Genomic DNA, 19,952 nt, shown 5'->3' with positions numbered 1-19,952 from the left:
CGGGTTACCTGGCAATTACCCTTTAAGAGAAGATGGTAGGAAACTGAATATTCAAATAAAAGTTAGAAATATTTGCTTAAAAATATACTGGTGGCAGGGGTGGGGGCCAAAGCCTAAAGACCCTAACCCCCCCACACACACACACACCCCTAACCCCACAAACACATTATGAATATGGTGAGTTAACAAACAGTAGACACAATACACACATTCAAGTGTACTTTAGTTTTAAATTTTAATAAAGCATTACTATTTTCTACTCCAAGGCATTACTTTTGAGATTATTATATATTTTTGAAAATACAGCATAATGATAATACTAGTTATTGTAAACTTTACAAACCACCCAGCAGTATGTAAAGTCAAATTATAAGATACAAGTAAATAACAATTGCAGAACAGAATGTCAGTGTAATGAACACACACTTCGTTTTGACAAAGCACAGCTTAGGTAAATGATCTGAGTAGTTGTTCATCACTGAGCAAACCAACAGACTTAATAAACTAATCCGTAAGGCCAGCAATGTTGTGGGGATGGAGCTGGACTCCCTCAAGGTGGTGTCGGAGAGGCGGATGCTGTCCAAGATAAAGACAATGTTGGATAACACCTCCCACCCACTCCATGACATGCTGGTCAGTCACAGGAGCACGTTCAGTGAGAGACTGAGATTACCGAAAAGCACCACTGAACGACACAGGAAATCATTCCTGCCTGTGGCCATCTCCCTGTACAACGCATCCACTTAACACACTGGTTACTGCTACAACTACACATGTTTCTTTTCCAACTATTTATTTATGAGTGACTTATGTATGTATGTATGTATGTATGTATGTATGTATGTATGTATATATATGTATATATTGTACTATTCTTAGTTAGTGTATTGTCTGTCTTGTCTTAATGTTGGTTTAAAATGGAGCACTGTAACAAAAAATAATTTCCCCCAGGGATCAATAAAGTATTCTGATTCTGATTCTGATTCTGAATTTGTTAATATGTGTTTCGAGCCAAATAAATGACAGGGAGAGAGAGAGTGACGTCAGAACACGTCATACTATAACCTCCCGGGAGCGGACGGAGGGGGTCAGTCGTTGGGATGCGCATGCGCAGACAGAGTGTGCGAGCGGCGGGCCTTGACCTTTCGGGGAAAAAAACTCACGGACGGTGACAGCGAAACGGATAACAGTCTTCAGTACCTGCTGGACTTTGAAGCTGTGGATTCTGGGACTGTTAGAAAAGGTAAAACATTTCCATTAAAACCTTATTACTGTTTTGTTTTTGTTACTCGTCATTGTAGCTTGCTGTTAATGTTGTGCTAACAGTAGCGAGTAGCTAGATAAGTTAGCCGTTGAGGTCAGCGCAATTTAGTATCCGGTATACAGAAACTGTTTTCCTAACAAAACCACTGTTATAATTAAGTGAAGGTGCTCCCAGCTAATTTGAACCTTTGGCTTCTAAAATATGTGGTTCAATTGCGTGCTGCGTACATAACCTAATGTCAGCTAGACCGAAATTAAAATTTAATATATTGTTAAAGTCACTAAAATGGCGCCTGAAGCCTGTTGTGAGCTCTGTGTCTGCTCTAGAAACTCTTGAAATTCTGTAGATCTGAGCCGTACATTAAATACTCACATGAACCTGTACTTTGAATTCTGTATGAGCTGTATAAAATACAGCTATGCATAAGAGTTTTGAATGAATAATTAGATTAGATAACTCTTCATTGTCTAATCGAATTATATAGAAATGAATAAAAATGTGACATGAGAAGGTGTGTCTTTGACTGTTCCTGCATAACTTAGTTTCGGACTAGTTGACAAGTTATGCTCCGGTCATTTGATGTTTCCAAGATAGATGTTCTTTTGTAATATAGTTAAATTTTTTTGTATATTTCATTTATCCACCATCATACATCATACATACAAGCTAAGAAGAGGTCGTTATACTAACAAGAGGTATCAACGCTGGGCCAAAGTTCAGCACATGGTTAAAGTTTGTAATCCAGCCAGGGTGTAAATATCACTCAGCAGCCAGAGCTGAAGCAGGTAGCATCAACACATAAATCTACTCTACCCGGCTTAAATCACAAGAGCACCTCTGACCAAAAAGCTGTAGATTTTTCTTGTTTGCACAAATTAATCCAGATTCACATTAACTGTGTTCACAGCTCCAACAAAATGAGGAAGAGGAGGGGCAGAAACACAATTAGATTGAATTACAATTGGATGGAAGTTGAGGACAAGGAGAAGGAAGCTTTGGATGAGGAGGAAGAGAAGCAGCAGGAGCATCTTTAGGGATCCCTATGATGTCATTGAGGTTTGTTTCATTAATATGGTCCTCTCACAAAGAACGATGACATGTTTTAGTTCACGTACTTCCTGTATTAAATAGTGATATGCAAAATGTTGTGAAAAACCATGGAGCAGGTACGTATAGTGCATCTGCAGGTAAATGAACATCAAATCTCTAAGACAGACTGAAATCTGTATATTTATCACCCTTATGATAAAACCCATGTCAGCCATTGGTTTATGGACTTTGTATTTTGAAGCCTCAACATTTGCATTATTGCTGTTGCTATGTTGGGACCATATTAGGATGAGGGATCAGAATCTGAAGTCATGCACACTATTATTTCATTTAGTGTGTATCCATAAGATTCGTACAGCAGATCCAAGTTGTGCCTTGAAAACAGGAAAGTCGTCTGCATATAGGAGAACTGTAATAGCAGGCTTGTACAAAGTGAGGCTTTGTGCTCACATTTGCTGCAAACACTCATTTTACCCTGTTTTGATGCAGATTTCACTTGAAATCAGGCAAGAACTGGACTTATTTTTTACAATGTGTTCTTGTGAATTGATTGTGTATAGCATTTGTTTGATTGATTTGACTTTCTGCAAGACAACAGTCGTCCACTGGCCAAAACAATTTTCCAAATACCTCCACGTGATCTAGCCTGGATTTAGAAAAGAATAGCAAAAAAAAATCTGCACCTCCTGCTTCAGATGCAATTTGTGTTTCTGTGTTCAGAGGCGGCGGCGAGAGGGGAGACCTCGGGTCATCCAGCTGGAGAGCCTGACCAGGAGGAGTCGAACATTAACTCAGCTCTTCCAGGGCACCCTGCAGACTCGGCTGTTGGCATCGACGAGGGATGACGTGAACGCCAAACTGGAGTCCATCACAGGTCAACTGCAGGTATGCGAGTCAGACCTGAGGAGGGTTTCACTTTTCTCTCTTCTTTATAATTGACTCTTTTCTCTCTCTTTCAGCTCCTTGTCTCAGAGTGGGAGGGATTTGAAGCACAAAGGGAGGAACTTGTCATTTGGTTGGCTGATATGGATGTCTGCCTGAGAGGTTGACCAGCTGACAGGAAACACCAGTGAAAAACTGAAACAACTGCAGGTGTGGGCTTGTTTTGATATGACATATATTTGATATGAAACATACGTCAGAGACATTGTCCTAAACTGGACTAACAAAGGACCATGAGTACAACATGAAAAGTACATTACATAGCGTAAGGCTGAAGTTCATTGATCATTTTAATCATAAACTTGTTGTTGAAATGTTTTTACTGAACATGCAAATATCTGCTGATGAAAATGTGTTGATTTATTGGTCTGTTATGAAGCTATTGCTATTTCTAATGTGTTTTATCACTTTCTGATGTTTTATTAATTAAACAATACATGTATTATTTGTTGTGTTATCTGTAGATATAGTATTTATATATATATTTATTTATAGTATAGCCAATATATTTATTAATTATTACTGTTTAAAACACTAATATGTGACATGTATTAGTAGTGATGTTGTGCTGAGGGTTAAAATGCCTTTTTGTCTTTTGGTAACTACAAAATGACAATAAACCATTAATATATGTCTATGCTGTGCTCGTATTTATTTTACCCTACTCAAATTCAATTTATGATGCATTTTATTTTGAAAGATTTAAAATGGTTTTTTAAAGAACCACTCAAAAAAGGTTCTTTAAAATGGTTCTTTTAAAGAACCATTTGAAGGACCTTTTTAAAAATGGTTCTTTAAAGAACCATTTTTAAAAAGGTTCTTTGAAAAACCATTAAAGGTGCCCCAAAGAACCATTTCTTGATGGTTCTTTGGGGCACCTTTAATGGTTCTTCAATGAACCACTGAAAGAAATGGTTCTTCAAAGAACCATTGTTTGAAAGGTTCTTTGTGGCACCAAAAAAGGTTCTTCTATGGCATCAGTCTAAAGAACCACTTTTGGTTCCAGTTGGCACCTTTATTTTTCTGAGTGTATGTCACCAAACACCAACACAAATACAGTACTGTGAATTCCACTTAGGAAGTCTCAGGTATTGCAGAGAAACCTATGAGCATCTATAGGGCATCTATATAAAAGTGTAATTCTTTTACCTACCGTTTAACATCCAGCACCTAAGAGCACACAGTACGTAGTTTTTTCATGTAGTTCTTCATGTTCTGGCATCTCTTCCTACTGTCTTAGTTAGAATACAACTGTGTTTCCCCACTCTAAGATTTTCCAAAACCCTCCTCTTATTGCGCTCATGTCTTAAGGAGCTTGAAAAACCTCAATCACTGGAACAATTTCTGTGTAATGGGAGGAGAAAGGAGCCAACACAAACCAAAATTGTTCCTGTAAACATGCTCTACAGATCTGTTGTGGTGAAGAGAGAAATAAGCGTGAAAGCGAAGTTGTCGATTTACCAGTTGATCTATGTTCCTACCCTCACCTGTGTCCACGAGCTTCAGGTAGACTAAAAGGATGACAATGCAGATACAAGTGTTAGAAATGAGCGTCCTCTAAAGGGTGTCCGGGCTCAGCTTTAAACAAAGTGTGTCCTTTGGGAGGGTCTCAGTAGAGTCACTACTCTTCCATATCAAAAGGAGCCAGTTGACCAGGATGCCTCTTATGAGCCTGCTAGAGAAGAACATACAGCCATGTCCCACCACTACAATGCTCAAGGGCAGACCCAGTGCACGTTGGAGAGATTATATCTCTCAGCTGGCTTGGGAACACCTTGGTTTATGGGTGGATGGATGGTGCAGTAGCCACCTGAACAACAATTAACAAGGTGGATAAAAGCTAATCAGATTCAGCTAAGATGTGATGCTCATTATTTAAATGTAAATAAATGACCGGTTTTCAGCTGAAACTGACATCAGGGAGCCCTTTGGCCCCATATGTCATGTAACCAGTGACCAAACTATTACATCTATCCAATCAGGGAACAAAGAACTGAGCAGGAGCAAATTAGATTTCAATATCAGGTTTCATTCATCAAGAACCAGTGACTAGCAGTGACGCATGTTTATGACATGAGACAGATGGTAGAGCAGATGTGCACTTTAAAATCAAAAATATGTCATTTTCCAAATAATAAATCATTATGTGAGCTCCTTTTTGTGTCCCAATTTTCTTATATAATATAATATTTGAGTTTATAGGGTTGGAGGTCTGCAGTGTGTGGCCTGAGTCACTTCCTTCTGGCCTCAATTGATTTTGCTGCTTTGGTGGGTAATCTTCAGACTAATGGGTGACCTTGCCTCACTCTGGAGTCTCCGTGGTCTCACCAGCCTTGATCCTTTCTGCTCTCACCCTGCACATGGGGGGTGGGGGGCAGACTTCCTCCTCGGGGGTTAAAAAAGGGTAGCAGAAGAAAGCTCTTCTACTTTCATCCGCCATTACCTAAGCACCTCACCACACAAAATCATTAAGGAAGTTGTCTTTAATTCATTCTTTGATGTCAGTCAGGACTGAGAGAGAATTAAATGAACTTATTAACTTAATTTTAATTTCAGGTAGTTATCATACCTAAAAACCCTGCAGAGAAAAGCAGTAATTATATTTCACCATATTGAACATATTTTCAATGTTATGGCTTAAAAAGGAATCCTTATACTAGTCTATGTATTTAGAGAAGATGTTATCTTACTGTCTGTTCACAACCACCAAGTGCACAAATTTGTTAATCAAAAACTGTTGGATTTAAAATCAAGGACACATACATTTAATTACTTTGCAATAATCTGATAATTATTCCTTAATTCTGTGTGGGGGAATTAAGATTCTTTCCTGGCATTGTCATCTTGGAATTATGCCTGTGCCTTCAGGGAAAATCCACTGATGGGAAAAACCTGGTTATTCAATGTATTCAGGAGTCAGCTGACAATTCAATTCAATTCAATTCAATTTATATAGCACCAAGTCACAACAACAGTAACCTCAAGGTGGTTTTTATTGTAAGGTAGACCCTACAATAATACATACAGTGAAAAACCCAACAATCAAATGAGCCCCTATGAGCAAGCACTTTGGTGACAGTGGGGAGGAAAAACCCTCCAGCAGGGGCCATCTGCCACTACCGATTGGGGTGAGAGAAGGAAAACAGGATAAAGACATGCTGTGGAAGAGAGACAGAGATTAATGACAAGTGTGATTCAGCAGAGAGGTCTATTAACATATAGTGAGTGAGAAAGGTGACTGGAAAGGAAAAACTCAATGCATCATGGGAATCCCCCGGCAGCCAACACCTATCGCAGCATAACTAAGGGAGGATTCAGGGTCACCTGGTCCAGCCCTAACTATATGCTTTAGCAAAAAGGAAAGTTTTAAGTCTAACCTTAAAAGTAGAGATAGTGTCTGTCTCCCGAATCCAAACTGGAAGCTGGTTCCACAGAAGAGGGGCCTGAAAACTGAAGGCTCTGCCTCCCATTCTACTTTTAAATACTCTAGGAACAACAAGTAGGCCTGCAGAGCGAGAGCGAAGTGCTCTAATAGGGTGATATGGTACTACAAGGTCATTAAGATAAGATGGGGCCTGATTATTTAGCATCTTGTATGTGAGGAGCAGGATTTTGAATTCAAATCTGTGTTTAACAGGGAGTCAATGAAGGGAAGCCAATACAGGAGAACTATGCTCTCTCTTTCTAGACCATGTCAGTACTCTTGTTAAATGATGCATGGCGGGTATCTAAGCTTCTTCTTACCCTGATGTCCAGCAGGGTAAATCTGGACTCCTCAGACCAGTCCTGCGGTTACCTAACGCCTCCTTATAGGTCCTTGTAACCTATCATGTTACAAAATGGTATTTTGGAGATGTGCTATGGATTAAAGTGTAAACATGTCTAGTCTGTTTATTTAGATAGCACATTCCAAGATTTAACATTTTTTAAGATTATGCTTAAAAGTTTCCTTTTTGACAAAGCATATAGTTAGGGCTGGATCAGGTCAGGTGACACAGGTAGATAAAGATAAAATCTGTTATATGACATTTGTACGCATACACTGAGTCTGGGGACAAGGGAAATCTTGCTCAGAACTCAGAGTCAAAGTCAAACAAATACAAATGTAAATACAGTGAATTGAATTAAAATTAGTTAGAACCTGAAAAAGCTATTCAGGAAAGGTAAGATTTCAGCTGGACTTTATATACTGTTGGTGTGGTAGATGAGGAGGGAGTCAATTCTAGTGTTTGGAATAGAAATTGAGAACACCCATTTGGCAGTGCAAGCCAATCAGAAAGCTAGTACTACTAAAACCTGCTGATCACCAGACTTAAAAGAGCAGCATGGGGCGTAAGATTGAAGAAGATATGACAAAAAACCTGGAGCACACCACCGTTGCAAGCACTTATATGTCAGCAAAATATTTCCAAATGGATCCTGTACTTCACAGGAAGCCAGTACAACGGTTTTAAGAACTGTGTACCAGTCAGGAGTCTAGTAACAGCATTTTGAATGAACCTCAATTGTGATATATCTCATGAATTGCAGCAATAAAGAAATCTGGATGTAACAAAAGCATCAATGACCTTCTCTAGGTCACTGGTAGAAAGAAATGGTTAGTCTTAATCAAAAAAAGAAAAAACTGGCATTAACAGCTGTTTTTTTTTCTGTGAGCCAAATTTACGTAAAGAATCACAGAATAAGTCTGTAAAAATTGTGGCAACAAATAGCCCTAACCAAGCGTCAGAAGTTGACAAGTTGGTTTACGAAGTGCAGAAACGGGAATTTATTTGACAAATTTTAGAAAAATATTCTGAAATAGTTTTAAAGACCATTCTGCACCATTACACAAAACCCAAATAACCAAGTAATGCTTTCAGTTTAACACTGCATCCCAGTACCCATTTCCAAGGAGGTTATTTTACCATTTAATTTGCCTTTAATTTCTGCACTATTCCCCTCATGCTTCATCTTTGTACAAGGAGCCAAGATAAACTAATTAACTCCAAGTTCAAGGACTGTTTCTTGCATATCTTGCATGTTTAAGCTGTGGGTTACAGTTTAGTCCAGCTTTATAAGAATGCTGGACAAAGTATCTTGTGGGCAAACATAAACAAATAAAAAACACTGTAGTGGCAATTTGGTAAAACAATGCAGAGATTTTTTATCCTGACAGCCCAGACAGAATAATCACTTTGCCAAAAATGAGTTCCAGATGTTCATTGTATTTTTCCATGGTACCCCATTGAGGGTGAACGCCATTTGTTGTAAACTGTGCAAAACGAGCACCGTTGAACAAACAAAAATGTGCAGAAACCAAACACAGATGACTTATTTCCTGCTATAATTAGTCTTCATGAGCTCGCCTCCTTTCACTGCCTCAGCTGTTCCAGCCATCCCTGTCAGTTGCAGGCCTGACGCAGCTTGAAGGGTTTCTCTGTCCAGAACATTAGCACGTTAAAACCATCCCTGCTTTCCTCTGTAAGCTTAAAACGCCACTTATTCTGCTTTGTACATCAGAGAGCCACAGCAGGACTGGAGCCAGAAGGTGCTGCAGGCTTGCAAACTGATTTATTTTATATTCCAGCGGTTGCAGTGGTTATCAGCATCATTTTAAGTGCTTTGTATAGCGCTTCATTTTATAATGACTAAAAATATGCCTTTTTTTTTTTTTATTCAACCTGGTGGAAACAATTTTAAAGGAATGTAAAAATTGTGTTTGTGTGTGGTCTAATCTGCACATTTTTTCTCAGGAGTCTTAAGCATTCATCCTGCATGCCTGAATTAACCTGCCAAGAAGACTTTCTCACAAAAACTAGTCATGCAAAAATAATATTATTGCATATGTTGCACTCTTTATAAAAGCTTACAGAGGGTGTGATTCCCCCGTAAAGCATAATCAAGAATTTATTTAAATGAACTTCTAACCCAATCTCTCATTTTTGAAAAGTGGTCATTTAGATAGCATTTAAAATTCAAACTCCCATTTTCTCTGAAACAAAATAGTTTCTCTCTTTTAAACATAACAAATATTATTTGTTGTGTTCTCATCCTGTGAAACAAGATGGACACTAGCAGGCTTCCAGGCTTCGTAGCAGTCGGTGAGGGATTTCCTGTCCACTCCTAGATGCTGATCATTTTTTCCGTCTTCTTCTGCCATGATTCTGTTTTGAAGTTCTGCTGTGAGGGCCGACGACTCACAAGCATATACAGCTGTGTTCAGAAGTTTAAGACCTAGATATACATTTTTGTCCTCCGCCAGGAATATGAGTCTGAAACAGCTATGTCAAACACCATTTATGCAATCTATATCACTCCTGCTGTACTGATGCCACAATTCTGGGCTGGGCTAATGGTGCACATGGACGTTCTTTTCAAAATGACGGAAATTGCAGCTTCCATTAACTTTGATTGAGGATTTCGGGAAATGCACAGTAATTTTACCCCTTCCACAACCAAACTTCTATTCAGTGTCCTTTGTAGTCGACAACAGGACTTACTACCTCACATTTTCAATTAGTGTCCATACTTCAGGAAGCAGAGAGGAGGATGAAGCAGAAACGATTTTATTCAGAACTGTGGAAGGGGAATCAGTGCTCTTAAAGAATAATTTAATGTAGAGCTCTGACATTTTTAGGCATTATGACATCTAGAAGAGCAAGAAAATCTTCAGTTGAATTCACACACAAATTCTTTTTAGGATGAAACTTGAAATCAGGACAATGCTGTCCACAACCATGCTCAGAAGGCACCGCAGGATTTAGATAACCTAATATCTGAATGTGCAGTTGTTTAAAAATGGCTCCAAGAGAACATCCTGCAAATCTGCAGTTCTCCTTCTTAGAGCTTCACTGAGTTCTTTGACTTTCCCATCATTCTATCAATCAATCCAGCGAGTGCTGTTAAACAAATCTTTTTCAGAGAAACTACTAGTTGTAGTCAGTTATAACCATGAACTATATGTAAACTAGCCTCGCAAAGTTAAAAGATACTGTAGAATTTTCAGCAACACTTTTTCTGAATGTATACTTTTGACCATGTGTGGACAATCCAAAATAAATTCAAACGTGCATCCAATTCTTGTTTTTTACAGTCATTAAAGACGTTTGCTATACAGTCGTTAAATAAATAATTATAAGCCCAAAATGACCATGACTTTCATGGGTTTGATGACTGTATGCAAACGTCTAACCACAACTATAAGAGGAGTTTACCAGTGCCATCAGTGCACTCAATAATCGCATCTTTCCATATAACTATACCAACCCTTTCGCATTTATGGTGGATCCCAGTATCCGATTTCTGGCCTTGAACTGCGATGTTGTTCATTGTCCTGCTGGTTTTTATCACCAGGTCCATCCTAAAGCTATTGGCAAATAACATCTTCCCTTTGCATGGACACTGTGTTTATTGTTTCCACATGGCTCACGTAGATGTTCCCAGATGCTGTGTGTTTAATTATCTGGACAATGTTTTTTTTGGGTGATTAATCGGTGTAAACCAGTGAGGGGGCAGTTCACAGCATCTATTCTCCATTCACAGTCCCGCTACAGTAAACCCAGGAAATGTTCTGGCTTTCATCAAGTCACCACTTTGGTTTTAAGTGTTTGTGGTGCCAGTTCAGTTTGATCCTGTATAGTACTTGATATACACTTTATTACTTTCCTGTAGCTGAACCCCCAATAAATGGGGACTCACTCACACTTTAGCTTTCTGTTTAAACGATCACACTTCTGTCAAAGCAGTCTGTAAAGTCTGTTTTTAAAGGTACTGTATGAATAACAGTTTTATAAGTTTATGCAACTTCACAGACATAAGTAGATGTCTGTGAATTTGAATTTATTCTGCCATGCACCTTCTTTTAATCTCCACCAAGCATAAAAATTGACTCTACATTGTGAGTTCATTCAGTGGATCTTTCTTTAAAAGCCCACTCAAGAAGCATCACCCCTCTAATCCCCTTTAAATGTCCAGAAACGACCTACGAGTCTTGTTTTCCTAAAAGAAATGTGGGGAAAATGAGACAGAGCATCTAGCAGACAGCCAAGCTGTGTGTGCCACACTTTGGTAAGTCCAAGACAGTATAAAATGGATAGCTAACCTTTCTCCTGCTGTTCTTTGGTAATTAATAGGGACATTCTTCCGGAAGAAACGACAAGCAAGACAGACAAGCTTTACAATGCCTGCCTGCAGAGGATACAAAGTGCCTTTTAATCTCTAAGTCAACCGTAGAGCCCAGACTTTATTATGAAGTGCAGGAAGCTGTCAATAATTAACAGCCTTGATAATCACTCCTGTTGTGTTGTGTTACACAGTAATTAGACTTTTAATGTCAATTTTGTTTTCTCATTATTGCTATTGTCACTGTACTGTACCCAGACCAGAAACAAAGAGAACATTTTCTCGCATCACTTCTTTAAAAAATAATTTTCTGATACATAAACTGTGACTCTGAAGAAAACATATGCCTTTTACATTTTCCGCTTTTTAACCACAACACAGTAACGTGTATATTTTCTCTTTTTCCTGGTCATAGTGATTATTTTAAGATATGGTAAGCGCTCTGCTGTACTCCACTGGCAATACTGTAAGCTGTATGCCTTCTCAGTAGTAACTGTGTCCATAAATTCATCAGGTCATCGAACAGCTAGGCAGTAAGTAGGGCTGGGTATCGTCCCTCATTTCTAGAATCGATTCAATTCCGATTCACAAGGTCCCGAATCGATTCGATCCATGATTCAATTCAATTCAATTCAACACCTGATGCTGCTGACATGAAGCAGAGCAAAGTTACAGAGGTTTGATTAGAGACACAGTTTTGCATAATTTAAAGTTTACATTTGTTCAGTATTGAACAGCAGAAATGAGGTTTTCTTTTTGGAAGTAAGTAAAAGGAAAAAAACAGCGTCCGACAGCGCTGTAAACAACGGTAGACTTGTGCGTAACAAGCAAGCGAATAATGAAGAAAACAGATTTTTAGATGAGAGAGAGAGAGAGAGAGAGAGAGAGAGGCATGGTGGAAGCAAAACAGTAAAAGTCAGAGGGAATTCATGATGATGTTTATGTGAAGCATAGTTTGGATCTTCTTTTGCTGCTGGTTCGGTCAATATTGTTTGGAGATAAATAAAACCTGCAGCTTCAGAATCAGCGAGCTGTCGGCTTTCAGCCTCGACCGTGTCCGTGCCGTCGGGTGAGAAAGTCACATCTCACTGATTCTGATGCATCGGCGGGTCCGCGCTTTGTGTTTATGTCTTTGTGCAGAATCCGTGTACCTGCTCTCATTTACTGTTTTAGCTGTTTGGTGGTTGTTGAAATTTTGTGAGGTTTAACCTGAGATTCTGGCGTTTCGTGCAAAATAAATTTATATTTAAAAATCAATTCAGGATTTTTTAATCGATAAATCGATAATCAAAACCCACCCCTAGCAGTAAGGCTGTTAAAAAAAACAACAAAAAAAACCCCAAAAGCTTTTTGCAATCAGAATAGTCGCCCCCTGCTGGCTATCTAAAAAAAAGTGCAGCTTCAAAACAAGTAAAGATGTGCAGTTTAACAACCTAATATTGCTAATAAAAAAAAATCTGCCTTCTTTCTAATGGCTAGCAGGTTTGCAAAGAGAAGAACAGACATCTTTGAGAAAATGTAACACTCACTTTAATGCTTCATGATGACTTCAGCTCTACGGTGCAACACATCTGTCCAGCAGAGAATGATCTGTTATCAGTATATTTGAACTCTGCACTCACACAACATTTAACACCAACCGAAACACATTATTGCACGGCACTATTTACTACCTTTCACACTGTTATACTACTGCACTTTAATGTTGTCTAACTTGTTTGTTTTCCTTATTCTCTTTTCAAAAAACTCCTTTAAACCTGCTATTGGGTAACTTTTTGTCTTAATGCTTTAGCACATTGATTTTGTAAAATTTTACTTTAATTTATACTTATTTAACTTTATTGTACTTGTGTCAATTTCAGATTTCAGGTTTTTACCTTATTAGGATATTTGTTAGATACATGTTAGATATTTGAGATATATGCCATTCTACTTATTTAAACCATTTGTTATGTTTCTCATGTGTATCTTAATTTTCTATCAGCTGTGGCAGAAGAATTCTCAAGTACAGGATAAATGCAGTTTTTTGTATCTTTATCTAATAACAACAAATGGCTACTTCTCACCGATGTATTCCTAATGGCAGGGTCAGAATTTGACGTAAACAACATGAAAGCATGGATTCATTCTGCCTTGTATCAGTGGTTCAGGTTGCTCGTGGCATGGCTCCAGCAAGTTCCAGTTCCAGTTAGCACACCTGTCTCCCATCTACTCATTTCCCAGGACTAAAAAGGCCAGATGAAACTTCCACTCTCTGCCAGATTGTTGTCACCTTTGTTGCGGTAATCGCTGTGAGCTATTGACTTTAGTATTTTCTGTGATTTGACTTCTCCTTCTCGTCTTCTCTCCTAGTACTCTTTCCAGTGTGTTCTCTGGCTAGATCTGGAACAGAATCTGCAAACCAAGAAAGTCCTTGTGTAGTAGAAGAATTCAAAATATGAAAGAATAATCTCAAATTGATACTCAACTGGAAACAGCACTAACCTCCTCTCTCCCTCCAGCAGTCCTCCAGCGTTCCCCTGCTTGGTTCCTGTCTTATAATATTCATCAGAGTGAAACTTAGTCCTGAGTACATTTACACACCACAGCCTACCTGAGTATTGTTGTTCGCCATTTGTATCCTTTTACGGCCACAGGGTACCCCTCATCTGTCTGGCACCAGCAATGAATGAATGAAGAGGCCCGAGAGCAGACCCAGGAGACGCTGGAGAGACTGAGTCTTTCAGATGGCTTGAGAGCACCTGAGTAGATCTTAGTGGATTATTCTGTTTGATCCCCCCCCACTACCACCACACACACACACACACACACACACACACACACACACACAGTAGGTGGAATTAAAAAATTTATGACCAACTACTGTTTTAAAAAACTGCTCAGGCTTTTGTATAACAGTTTCCAGATGTTTCTCCCCACAGTCATGTGTAAAACAAAACACCTTCCCATAAAACATTTATCTGCATTACGTACTCTTAAGGGGTATGAAAATGCCAAAAGTCTACCCTTGTAATTTCTCATAATTTCAAAGGGCATGACTTTTGTACATTTAAAGCCAAGGACTTGAAGTATTATGTCATATATTTTATGGATGCACACTGTGGTCGGTATTTAAAGCTACAGGAAATAGTTTATTTAGTACAGCCTGCTAAACTTCTCCTACTGTGGCAATCTTTATGTCGAGAACTCCTCAAATAATCTAAAAATCATTACAAAAGTGTAGTCAGTGACCAGATATGGAAGGTTTTACCCCTTTAATATTTCAAACTGTGCCCTGAATAGCTTATTATAGTTTCTAATGTACCACAGTTTTCTCATTTGTAGCCAGTCACTTCGTCAGAGCTAGCATTGCATTTCTCACATGCTACATTTCTGCTTATGCCTTCAGCTTAATTGTTTTTCCAACCAGAAGCTTATTCCCAAATACCGTTAAGGTGCAGATATTCCCAGAAACACATCCTTCTTTCTGCTGACTCACTCTCTATTTTGTGAGGAATGTTCTGCGTTTGTGACCCACAACAATCAACCAGCAAAAATTTCTTTTCAGAGTGCTGCAAGTCTGACTCACAAGTTTCCACTTAAATGACACTTGCATTTTGAAATAATTCACACTGTGAACATGCATGATCTCCCACACAAACATGTTAATGTTCTCCACTGACAATGTTTTAAGCAAGTTATGGTTAACCCTGTGTGGTCTAATGATGGATTTGGTTACATTGCTTACAGTCCAAGTGGAGGAGTTCAAGTATCTCGGGGTCTTGTTCGCGAGTGATGGGAGAAGGGAGCCGGAGATCGACAGACGGATTGGGGCTGTAGCTGCAATAATGCGGACGCTGCACCGGTCCGTCGTGGTGAAGAGGGAGCTGAGTGTAAAAGCGAAGCTCTCAATTTACCGGTCGATCTACGTCCCTACCCTCACCTATGGCCACGAGCTGTGGGTAGTGACCGAAAGAACGAGATCGCGGATACAAGCGGCAGAAATGAGCTTCCTCCGAAGGGTGGCTGGCCTCTCCCTTAGAGATAGGGTGAGAAGTTCAGCCATCCGGGAGGGGCTCAGAGTAGAGCCGCTGCTGCTCCACATCGAAAGGAGCCAGCTGAGGTGGTTCGGGCATCTGACAAGGATGCCTCCTGGGCGCCTCCTGGGTGAGGTGTTCCAGGCATGTCCCACCGGGAGGAGGCCCCGGGGCAGACCCAGGACACGCTGGAGAGATTATATCTCTCGGCTGGCCTGGGAACGCCTTGGTATTCCCCCGGATAAGCTGGAGGAGGTGGCTGGGGAGAGGGAGGTCTGGGCCTCTTTACTTAGGCTGCTGCCCCCGCGACCCGGCCTCGGATAAAGCGGATGAAGATGGATGGATGGATGCTTACAGTTCCTACAGACCCCTTTCTGATTTCTAATTTTTCTGCATATTGTTCACACTTAACGTTTCAGATCATTTAATGATTTAATATTAGTCAAAGATAACCTGACTAAATACAAAATGCAGGTTGTAATAGATTATCTCATTTAATAAGGGGGAAAAGCCATCCAACCCCTCTGTGATCTACCTATGTAACCCCGTATGACCCATTAATTCATGAAATAACTGTGATTAACCACTTTTTATTTTTGGAAATAACCAAAAAGAACACAAAAGGAGGTCTCTCATTTGCCAGTAAACATCTTGATGAACTTTTGGGAAAACATTCTGTGGACTGACGAGACAAAAGCTGAACTTTTAACAAGGTTCGAGCCCTGTTACATCTGACATAACACTAACAGGGTATTTCATAAAAAGTATATCATAGTAATAGTCAAACATGGCGGTGGTACTGTTATGGTCTGGCTGTTTTGCCAGTTTAGGACTTGGACAACTTACTGTAATTGATGGAACTATGAATTCTGCTCTCTAACCTATTGGTTGCATTCTACAGTCCTCCAGAAAAATCCAACAGCACAAACAACAGCACAAACAAGAGTGGCACACAGATGAGTTATTTGTGGCACTGACCCTGGTGACATTAAACAGCTGTGTAAAACTGTAGATTGGCAAATATGGACAATACCAACACGCTCTCACTTCCAAAGCATAACATTTTACACTAGGTGACAAATCGTCAGTATATTACGCTTCAGTGCACCCAACATGGTCCTAGATTAGGAGATCGGAAAAATGAGGAAACATGAGAACCGTTTGGATTGAATCTACACATGTATGTTCGTTTTACTTAAATCGCTTTGGAAAACACTATCTAATGTCATTAAAGTCCTGGTCAAGGTTAGGGATAAAGTTATGGACAGGGTTATGGATACGGTTAGGGTCAGGGCTGGAATACATGGCTGGGATGTGCATCACCGTGGTGGCGTCATTCTACTGGATTTCATCCACAACCCGGCGCGTAGCAACACGGGAGGTCACCTTTCACATTCCTCGGGACGCCTCGGGACTTGACAAAATTGTCACTATATTACGCCTCGGGAGTGATAATGGGCTGACGATATGCACCACCGAAAATCACCTTGAGGTCAAACAAGCATAGAGATCAGTTGGTGACTCCCTGACAACGACTACGATTAGGTGAAAATATGTATATCCCCACATGTTTGTCAGTGGTTTCTCAAGGTTTCTGGTTCTCCTTGGCTGAAATTGTTTACAAAGTAGGTGCTATATTGAAAAACCTCCAAGTGATTGCCAACATGAAATAGTTTTAATTCATGTTGTTTCCCAGCAGCCAGAGCCTGATCTTTAACAGGTAAAAAAGACAGTTATGAGCAGGTGGCTTGTAAAATTCTAGCCTCCATTTCCACCTGGTTTTGAAACTTGCTATGTGTTGTCACTTTGTGTTCAAACTTAAGCACTAAAAGAAAAGATGCCTTTGTTAGTGTAGTGTATGTATCATTTTCCCAGCAACAGCAATTAACTTCCAATAACTACTCTGAACTGGTCAAGGGATACTCCTTTTCCCATTTAGGGAACCAGTGTTTCCCAGATTGACACAGCCTGGTCTTAGACAAGTGTCAGCCAAGTCAGACAAGTTAATGTCATTAAACTAAATAAACTGAAGTTCTGGCAAAGATTTAAAGTTGCATATTAGAGGGGCTTTTTTAATGATTGTTGAATACATTCCAAAAGTCAATTTAAGTTTTCTCCACTGTGACCCTTGAGTAACATTATCAACCCCCAAAGTCAATATTTAATAATAATTAGGTAATATTTTACTATCTCCTTTGTATGTTAAACCATTTCTTCTGGATTTTTTATTGTTTTATTTTTGTTCCCAATTAACAAATTATTCCTTCCACAGATTTTCAGCATGATTCAGTTTGAACGGACTTTATTGCTGCTGATTGACTCAAAAATATATACACTTGGGATTTCTAGTCTAGACACTCCAGTCATTTAAATAATTACGTACTGATGACAGCACATTCTTGAAAATTGTAGGTCAAATAACCCATGTTTGCTGTTGCAGAACTGTTTCACAACAACAGGACTTGCTGCTGACCCATAAGGTTTAATCTGTTTATTGTCTCATGCTGTTTTTCCTGTGATCGAATCTTCCTCTTTAGTATTTTCTCAAACATGGACCGCAACTGCTGTATAATCACCCAAACCATCTGCATATCCCTTCTCACAATGAAGCCTTTGCCAAAGCCAAAGAGAGGATTTCCAGAGGTGAGAATGTTTCTGACACGGTGCTTTGAAGATGTAACATTTTGGCAAACTTGCAGGCAATGAATTTAGCTTATTACAAACACTGGAAAGTCCCAACGATAAACTTGACTGCAACCATCAACCGGTCATAGCAGATGGCTGCCCCTCTCTGAGTCTGGCTCTGCTCCCACTTAAAGGGAGTTCTTCCTCCTCACTGTGACCAACTGCTTACTCATTGGGCTAAATCACTGGGCTTCTTCTTCTGGTATTGTAAGGCCTTTACCTTATAATATGAAGGTAAAGATCCTACAATTGAGATGACTCTTTTGTGAACTGGTGATGACATTTACCTAGCTGAATATCCATCTACATACACAGAATTTATGTTTATCTGCCTGTATATTCAGTCTCATTTGTTGCACGATGAGCTTAACAGCTGTGGACTGTTGCAGTTATCGCCTCTCTATCCTTGACGCATTATAACCTTGTGACACAATCCAGTCTTGCATCCAAAGTTTGAGACTGCTTTAAGTTTGTTCTCCTGGATAAAAGAAAACTATTTTTTTAAAGACAAATTTCTTCTTGCTGGAATCTGATTGTGAGGTTACACCTCTCACATTATACAACATTTTTTCAAACAAGACTAGACATAGAGAAAAGACAGTCAGTCAGTGGTTATTGAAAATTGAAAAGTCTGACAGATATGAATAAATCTGAACAAAAAACTTTAACCTTCACCATCTCAGTTTAAACAGTTAAAAAACATATAAAAGACATAAAGTAGAATTAAATCATTTTTATTTTCAGCTCTCCAGTGATTTTTCTATAGATACACACATTTTTGGATTAGTTTGCAACTGAGTGTGAGGTCACTTGACAGCTATCCTCTGTTTGGCCTCCTTGAGGAGAAGAGCAAACTGTCCTACACCTCCCAGCATGGCCGATACACTCGTCCCACCATGCACCTCATGGTGTCCCTCCTGTGGATGGGGATGGTCAGGTCCTGTCCAACATCTTTGTGCTCGACGACCTGGTTGTTTTCGTCGACTCTCCGCTTGTAGAGGGGTAGCCCGTTGTGCAGCACCCGCAGGTCCCTCCACAGGTTTGCATCAGCGGCGATGACGATTACCTTCGGAGCTCTGGATTTGGTCATGGAGGACAGCTCTGCATCGCCTAGGCTGTTTTCCGTGGCCTCATCGTTCAGCAGGGAGGTAAAAGCATCCTGCTCCAAGGAGCCGTCTTCAGCCTTGGCCGTGGGTAATGCCACTGTCAGAGCGTAGCACTTGAAAAAGAGCGCTACAGCAAAGATGATGGACAGGCGCGACTGCCTCATGGTGAAGATCTTCCAAAAGGTGTACGGTGTTGGCTCGGGTGGATGAGTGTCTTTCCTGAAGCCTTGCCTTGCTGTCTGGCTTGCAAATCATACCACTGGGCTTTTATACCATTTTGGACACACTGAATTGGCCACGTTGCATAGTTTGCCATCACAACTTCTCCTGTTGGATTCCGGAAATCAGTCACAAGCATTAAAAGACAGTTGTGTGGAACTCTTGCAGTGTTGGAGTATGTTTTTTCATTAAAAAATTAATTAAAATCTCCAATGTAGTGGTGTATATTAGACACGTAACAATGAAACAGCAGGAATTCTTTGAACAGGTGACACATAAGAAAAACTAATCCAAAATTACTGCCCTTTAAAACAACAAGGATGGATTACCCACCCGTTAAGCTCCTGTGCTCTCAGATACTTGATGTTCTCTCATGGCATTGTCACAGTGCTGTTCAATAAGAGATTTAACCTTGGATTAGTGCAGATAAGACAACCGAATGATTCTGAAGTGTTTGTGTCTTCGTGGCAGCAGCTCTTTGTTGGCGAAAGAAGAAAAAAAGTTAGTTTTTTTGGAGAATATACAAGACATCTGCTCCAAAGGCCCAGAGGTGGAAGCTCAATTGCC

The 19,952-nt window shown here is 39.8% G+C and overlaps 3 protein-coding genes across 3 annotated transcripts in view; 2 read left to right on the top strand and 1 right to left on the bottom strand.

Annotated features, from left to right (window-relative positions):
- LOC308392879 (MAM domain-containing protein 2-like) overlaps positions 1–19,952 on the top strand; it is a 226,660-nt gene that overhangs the window by 132,165 nt on the left and 74,543 nt on the right. The gene's annotated exons all lie outside the window — the stretch shown is intronic.
- LOC308392332 (uncharacterized protein) lies at positions 1,014–3,926 on the top strand. Its single transcript, XM_080875309.1, has 4 exons — positions 1,014–1,243; positions 2,172–2,320; positions 3,035–3,199; positions 3,274–3,926. The coding sequence occupies exons 2-4, from the start codon at positions 2,264–2,266 to the stop codon at positions 3,361–3,363; spliced, it is 312 nt and encodes a 103-aa protein (XP_080731435.1). The 5' UTR covers positions 1,014–1,243; positions 2,172–2,263; the 3' UTR covers positions 3,364–3,926.
- On the bottom strand, positions 18,920–19,330 carry pmchl (pro-melanin-concentrating hormone, like; the record flags this gene model as incomplete). The annotated part of the gene is made up of 1 exon (XM_080876147.1): positions 18,920–19,330. The coding sequence occupies one exon, from the start codon at positions 19,328–19,330 to the stop codon at positions 18,920–18,922; it is 411 nt and encodes a 136-aa protein (XP_080732273.1).

Source organism: Rhamphochromis sp. 'chilingali' (genome assembly GCF_963969265.1).
Source record: "Rhamphochromis sp. 'chilingali' genome assembly, chromosome: 2".
Classification (NCBI taxonomy): domain Eukaryota; kingdom Metazoa; phylum Chordata; class Actinopteri; order Cichliformes; family Cichlidae; genus Rhamphochromis; species Rhamphochromis sp. 'chilingali'.
This window is presented reverse-complemented; position numbering and strand designations above follow the sequence as displayed.

What these genes read in the sequence shown, in the direction of transcription:
- LOC308392332 (XM_080875309.1), top strand. Translation starts at nt 2,264, where the DNA reads ATGAGGAGGAAGAGAAGCAGCAGGAGCATCTTTAGGGATCCCTATGAT. An exon ending in ATCCCTATGATGTCATTGAG is followed by an intron (nt 2,321 to 3,034) that starts GTTTGTTTCATT and finishes TTCTGTGTTCAG; the next exon opens with AGGCGGCGGCGAGAGGGGAG. An exon ending in CCATCACAGGTCAACTGCAG is followed by an intron (nt 3,200 to 3,273) that starts GTATGCGAGTCA and finishes TCTCTCTTTCAG; the next exon opens with CTCCTTGTCTCAGAGTGGGA.